The 7,677-nt window shown below is 17.4% G+C and overlaps 3 protein-coding genes across 3 annotated transcripts; all 3 read left to right on the top strand.

Annotated features, from left to right (window-relative positions):
* Nucleotides 1–804: 804 nt before the first annotated feature.
* PRSY57_0712800 (mitochondrial ATP synthase F1, epsilon subunit, putative) lies at nucleotides 805–1,285 on the top strand (the record flags this gene model as incomplete). Its single annotated transcript, XM_012906782.2, has 3 exons — nucleotides 805–869; nucleotides 1,014–1,108; nucleotides 1,230–1,285. 3 exons carry the CDS (start codon nucleotides 805–807, stop codon nucleotides 1,283–1,285), a joined length of 216 nt encoding a protein of 71 aa, XP_012762236.2.
* Nucleotides 1,286–1,882: 597 nt separating this feature from the next.
* PRSY57_0712700 (secreted ookinete protein, putative) lies at nucleotides 1,883–2,861 on the top strand (the record flags this gene model as incomplete). The annotated part of the gene is made up of 3 exons (XM_012906781.2): nucleotides 1,883–2,438; nucleotides 2,557–2,591; nucleotides 2,793–2,861. 3 exons carry the CDS (start codon nucleotides 1,883–1,885, stop codon nucleotides 2,859–2,861), a joined length of 660 nt encoding a protein of 219 aa, XP_012762235.2.
* A 1,090-nt stretch (nucleotides 2,862–3,951) lies between these two features.
* PRSY57_0712600 (calcium/calmodulin-dependent protein kinase, putative) lies at nucleotides 3,952–6,004 on the top strand (the record flags this gene model as incomplete). The annotated part of the gene is made up of 4 exons (XM_012906780.2): nucleotides 3,952–5,250; nucleotides 5,449–5,550; nucleotides 5,690–5,817; nucleotides 5,977–6,004. 4 exons carry the CDS (start codon nucleotides 3,952–3,954, stop codon nucleotides 6,002–6,004), a joined length of 1,557 nt encoding a protein of 518 aa, XP_012762234.2.
* Between the last annotated feature and the right edge of the window lie 1,673 nt (nucleotides 6,005–7,677).

Raw genomic sequence — 7,677 nt, 5'->3', positions numbered from 1 at the left:
AAGGGGAGAACAAATTATTTTTTAAAATTTTTTTATATTTTTTATTTTTTTTTTCATTTATTTTCTTACATTTATATTTTATTGGGTCAAAATAAAAATGAATATATGTATATATATTTATATATAATAAAGATATATGTTTAAAATAGTTGAAAAATATATGTCATTTTGGTCACATTATAATTAAGGCCCTTCTATTTAAAATAATGGTTATCTATTAAATAAATATATAAATATATAAATATATATATATATATATATTTATGTACATATTTTATAACGAATAAAATAAATAAAATAATATATATTATATATATATTATATATGTATAATATTCCATCGTTTTATATATTGTACGATATATATTAATTTAATCATTACACATAGATACATCATATATATATATATATACATACATACATACATATTGTATATATGATTTCTTTTTTTTTATGTGCGTTATATTATAAGTAAAATAAGGAAAAACACAACATTTAAAGTGTTTATATTTTTGCTTATTTTTTTATGTAAACCTTTCACACCCTCTTTACACTTTTTTCATAACACATAAAAATAAATGAATAAATATATAAATATATACATATATATATATATATATATATATATATATATATATATATGTAACAATTATTTTTATATGAGCGCATTTTAAATTGTAGTTCATTTTGGAGCTTGAAAAATTATAATAAAATATAAATCTATATAAACATTTATGCATTTTACATAGAAACATATTATATAAGATCCTCTTCGAACAATTTTATTTTTTTTGTTTTTTAAAAAATGTGGAAAGCAGCCAATGTTTCTTATACCAGATATGCTTCAGAAATGGCAGATATTTTAAGAAAGTAATCCAAAAAAAAAAAAAAAAAAAAAAAAAAATTAGAAATATATACACTGCGGTAAAAATATATCTACATATATTTAATTATCCAATGTTACCATATACATATGCATATATATTTTTTTATTATCTGTTCTAATTTCAAAAGGTGTTTGAAGGACCCATATTCCGATATAGCCTTAGAACGAAGTAAAATGCATATAAGGGAAACAATTTATAAGGATGGTAAACCAGTAAGCCAAGGTAACATATTATAATTACAAAACGTAGTTAAAGGAAAGGGTATATATATATATATATATATATATATATATATATATTTATATTTATATTTATATTTATTTATTTTATTTTTTATTCATAGAATTGTATGAAGAATTTGAAAAGGCTTACAAGAACTTATCTAGACAGAAAGAATAATATACCACTGTATATTATATATCATAACATTTTAATTTTTATTATATATACATATATATTTATTTATTTATTTGTTTATTTGTTTATTTAATTCTTTAAGGATATATAAACATATAATATAAATAATAGTGCCTAATAGATACATATTCATGGAGATATAAAAAAAAAAAGAAACCAAGGTTCATCATGTGAAAATTTTTTTCATTTTTTTAAATGTAAAACTATATAATAATAATAATATGTATAAAATATACTTAATATATTTGTTTTGTTTTTATTAAAAATATATATATATATATATTTTTTTTTTTTTTTTTCTTTATCGTATATACACAAATGCTTATATACAAATAGCCTAAATACTTATCATACATATATATATTTATATATATATTTATATATTTAATTTTAAGGGAAAAAGTTTAAGGTATATATAATATGTGACATATATTGAAAAGTACGTTATTATAGTATCCTTTCAAATGAGAATACATAAATATATTCATATGTGAACATTCATTTTGTGTATATTGTTTACAAAATTATTTCCTCATCAAAAACAAAAAGAAAAAGAAAAATAAAAAAAAAAAAAAAAAAATGAATAAAATGAATAAAATAATCTGTCTCATGCTATATGTGTCCCTGATAAATTGGACACAATCAAAGAATATCGTCTCCTCTTTCATTAAATATATTAATTATAAAATTAATACCCCGAAAGAAATATCAAAGGTTATAAAGATGGGAAATACTTTGGTCTGTCTTAATGGTAATAACAATTATATCTCAAACGAATGCTCATGTTTGTTTAAAACTCTAAAAGATTTTGAAAAAAATTGTTCATCTAATTTAAAAAAAAATCAACAAGAAGCAAAACTATGTGCAGAAGAACGTTGTGAAATTTGTTGTAATTTAAAAAAAAATGAATATCAAAAATATTCATCACATTCTATTTTACAATATGAACTAGATTGTAAAAAGAAATGTACAAAATCAAAATTAATATCTGAGGCAAATGAACAAGATTATAAAATAGCTTTTAAAAAAATTATAGAACTTATAAGAATTTTTTTCCCTGTTAATGTATTAAATTATTATCCAATATCAAACAAAGGCAAGGCAACATATACAAATCAGCTATTAAACCATACAGGTATAAATATATAAACTGTTCTATATATATATATATATATATATATATATTGTACCAATTGAATCATTTTTCTAATGAGTAAAATTATTGTAACATACAAATTTATTTTTCAATTTAGATTATGACAAGATTAGGGATGACCTAAATTCAGAAGTGAGTATCCAGGGGAATGGAATAGAAAAAAAAAAAAAAAAAAAAAAAAAAAAAAAACATATATATATATATATATATATATATATATATATATACACATATTCTGATGAAAAGATAAATCATTATATATATATTATATATATTTGTTTATATAATATACATAAATGTTATGGAAAATGATATACTTCTTTTTATTTTTAGACAATAAAAGAGAACATAGAATATGAGGAAAATTTAGAAGATAAGTTCTCACCATATAACGAAAATTAACATTTGTTATTAATATTTTTTTAATTTTTATTTTTTGTCCCCCTTAAATAAAATATATATATATATATATATATATATATATTTATTTATTTATAATATATTTATTTATTTGAATGTAAAATGAATGATTAATTTCTAATTTTATTTAAAAATAAAAAATTTGTTTTTCTTTTTGTTTTTTTATTTTATTAAATGTTTAAAAAGAATTCCTATAAAATAACTTGAAATATACATTTTCAAAATACCTCATTTTGTGAGCATATTTAGTGTGTTATCATCTTGTATTTTGTTATATTTGTAAAATAAAGAAAAAATTATAAATGTGAAAGGCTTTCTTCATATTCACAATGATATATATATATATATATATATATATATATATGATAATTAAAAATTTTTTATTTTTTATATATGAACAAAATCTAATTTGTATATTACAATTTGGATAATTCTTAAAAATAAGACGTGTGTATGAATTTTTTACAAATAAATTTTTTTTTTACAACATTTATTTCTGCTTATTTTTTTTTTTTTATTATTAAGTTTCCTCTATTTTACTTTTATATTTCCAAGTGTTGTTATATATGTTACAATAAAGGTTGACAAGGATATTTTATTTACACATATATATATATATATATATATGAACAAAGTATATAATATATTATTTCAATTTTTTTTATTTTTTATTTTGAAATATCTTGTTTTGTATTATGTTCCTTTGATATAATTTTCTTTTTTGATTTTTAACATTTTGAATGAATTTTTTAATATGATTCGTTTCTTAATACTTTCTAATTATATATAATTTCTGTTTCTTTTTTTTTTTATTTGTTTTAACCATTTTGTATTATCTTAATAATTTCATTTGCTTTATTTGACGTTTTATTAAAAGTATCATAAATGTTTGCCTCACACATATGTATATATGTATATATATATATATATATATATATTTAAAATAGCATAAAGAATATACATACATATATATATATATATATATATATACATACATATTTTTAATTTTATTTTCATTTATTATTTATTTATTTTTTTTTTTTTTTCCGCAAGATTAAAACTAAAAAATAATATGGTTCTGAAAAAAACTCCCTTTTCCTTTTTATATGAAATAGGAAATGCAGAAAAGACGGATAGAAATATAAACGATATAGGGAGAAATAATAATTTAGACTTATACGAAAACATACAAGAATATGAGATTCCAGAACTAGGAAACTTTCGAATAGTAAGCATTTTATTAAAAGGTTTTTCGAGTACAGTATGTTTATGTCAATGGGTTCTCGACTTGAATGAAACATTAACATTATGTGATTATGTAAGATATATAAATAGAAATATTTTAAATAATAATATACAAATCGTTAAAGGGGACCACATGGAAAAAAGAGAAGCCATTTCTGTATGGCAAGATACAACAAATATAAGACCAAACAGAAATATGAGTACATGTATTTATCCTCACATTTTTAAGAATGCATATGTAAATATAAATATGGATGTACAGGAAAATAATGTAAATAATTTAAATGAAGAATTAGAAGGAGTAGAATATATATATCCAAGTGTAAAACCAAATATATATAACAAAATAATAAATATAAATAATAATTTAGAAGGATATAAAAACAAAAGAGAGGAGACAAAAGAAATATCTCATATTGATATGTTTACACATAGTGATATTATAACAAAAAATAATGAAATAACAAATCATTATGATTTAATTTATGAGCCATATGACATTATGAAAAGAAAAAACAAAGACACGTATAATATACAAATTATGAATTTAGTTTTAAAAATCAAACATAAAGGATTACATTATAAAATAAAAGAAATAGAACAATTGAGAGAAGAAATTGAAATACATCAAGATTTAAAACATACTAATATTCTTCAAATAATATTATGTGCAGAAGATGAAAATGATATATGGATATTTTTAGAGTATTCATCTATAGGTACTTTATATACATATGTAGGTTTTAATATTTTACAAGAAAAACAAGTACAAATAATTATATGCCAAATTCTATATGCGTTATATTATTTACATATTAAAGGTATTATTCATTGTGATATTAAACCACAAAATTTATTATTATTTAATTTTGATCAATCTATTTGTATACAAAATAATTTTTTATTATATGATGATACATTAAAACATCTCAATATGAAAAAATTAAACTTTCAAAAATTATTCAATGATAATAATGACCATAAGACAAACCAACAAAATAATGTATTTAACAACATTGTCAAAATATGTGACTTTGGTTTATCTGTAAAATGTGGATTTAATGAATTTTTCCCTTACAGAGGTATAAAAGGAAGTTACGGATTTATAGCACCTGAATTATTTCATGTAAAAATAAATATTAAAATAAAACAAACAAATATATCACATATATATAATATATATATATATATATATGATATATTTGTTTGTTTTATTATTAATTTATTTATTATATTACCCTATTTTTTATACAACAAAATTATATGAAATGAAGTTATGTTTAGAGATATTCATGTTCTTCTCTTTTTACCTTACATATTATAGGAATGCAATTTTAACAATAAAATAGATATGTGGGCTTTGGGTATCGTCACTTTTATACTTTTGGGAGGATACCGACCCTTTTACCCTTGCTCCAAATTTCAGGTGAAAAAGAAATATATAATTTAAACATAAGGAAAATATGGTTAATCATGCTTATTATATGTTCCTACCATTACATAAATATATATATGTATATATTTATATATATATATATATATTTTTTTTTTTTTTTTTTTTTAAGGAAAAAGTAACCTTTCATGAAAGATATTGGTTTAATATATCATCAGAAGCGAAAGATTTTATTCAGTCCTTATTACAAATAAATCCAGAAAAAAGATTAAATGTAATTGAGGCCATAGAACACCCATGGTAACAAATATGTATATATATATATATATATATATTTATATTTATATTTATATTTATTTATTTATTTGTTTTTATTTTGATAAAGCATACAATTAATATTTATAATCCTCTTTTTATATATGTTATATTTTTTTGCTTTCATTATATCTTTTATAATAGGGTAAAAAATTATTTCATGAACTCATAGCATATTATATTGGAAATTACACAAAGGGTTTTTATTAAAAGAAGGAATAAATAAGGACCTTCCCGACTTTTCATAATTTTTTTTTATTCACCATATATATATATATATATATATATATATATATATATATATATATATATATATGTGTGTATGTATGTATGTATGTATGCAATTTATTTTTTTTTTATTTATTCATTTTTTATTTAATGTGTTTCTCTCCTTTATTGAGAAAATAAATATTTAACATAATAAAATATATATATCATTCACATATATATATAATATATATATATATATATATATGTGTGAAATAATTAATGCTCAAGTTTATGCTTTATTTCGTGTTTATTATCTCTTTGGATTTATAATTAAAATTTATATACATATATTTATACACTTTTTTATGTATGTATATTTTTTTGAGGATATATTTTTTTTTTTTATAATCCTTAAAAAAAAAAGAACACAACAAAAATATAATTATAGGAAAAAATAAAATTATACATAAAAATAAAATATATTCTTCTATAAAATGGATATAAAATATATATATATATATAATATATGTATGTATTCTTTTTGATTTATTATCTTTACTATAGAAATTAAAATTATTATGTAAAATGTGTTTGTACTTATTTATTATATAAATGTACATAATATATGTATGTGTGTACATACATGATGATATATAGTAATATATTTATTTTATATATTTTATTTTTGTAATAAGTTAACAATAGGAAAAATGTTAAAAAATAAAAAAAACAACCCTCATAATATATTTTTGTTAAATGCATGTCAAGACTTAAGATATATTAAAAAAATAAAAGAAACTATATACATATATATAATATATACATATATATATATATATATATATATATATATTGATATATAATTTCTTTAAAAAAGTGTAAATATTTTTTCAATTTTTCATACACTTAATAAAAAAAAAAAAAAGAGAACCATCAAAATAAAAAAGTTTTATTTATAAAATATATTTTTCTGTACACAAAAATATATTAAAATGTTACTTTAGAATCAAAGTGGAACAAAAAAAACAAATAAAAAAAAAAAAATTAAATACACATAGACATAAATATAATATATATTATTATATATATATATATATATATATATATATATAATATTACACATGGCATGTTATTATATTATTACGTTTGGTTTAGTATTCTTTTAAATATTCGCATAGTAAATATATAAATATATATATATATATATATAATGCATATTATTATATATATTATTATATATATCATTATATATATTTCTAATATTATATCATATTTCATTTAAAAAAAAAAAAAAATGTGTAATAAAATAATATAAAATAAAATAAAATAAAATAACGTGAAAAATAAGAAAAGAATAAAAAAAATGTGAATATTGATCAAGTTTTTTTTTTTTTTTTTAACACATTATATTTATATAATATATATATATTTATATTTATATATTTATTTATTTCATCAAGAATATTTTCATATATTTTATTTGGGCTATATATAAATTTCTTTTTTATATATAAATTTTTTTATATATATATATATTTTTTTTTTTTTTTTCTTCTATTTTGTTAGTGTTATTATTTTTTTTTTTTTTTTTTTTTTTTTTTTTTTTTTTTTTCTTTTTTTTTGGTTTTTTTTTTT

Source organism: Plasmodium reichenowi, chromosome 7 (genome assembly GCF_001601855.1).
Source record: "Plasmodium reichenowi strain SY57 chromosome 7, whole genome shotgun sequence".
NCBI classification, from domain to species: Eukaryota; Apicomplexa; class Aconoidasida; order Haemosporida; family Plasmodiidae; genus Plasmodium; species Plasmodium reichenowi.
This window is presented reverse-complemented; position numbering and strand designations above follow the sequence as displayed.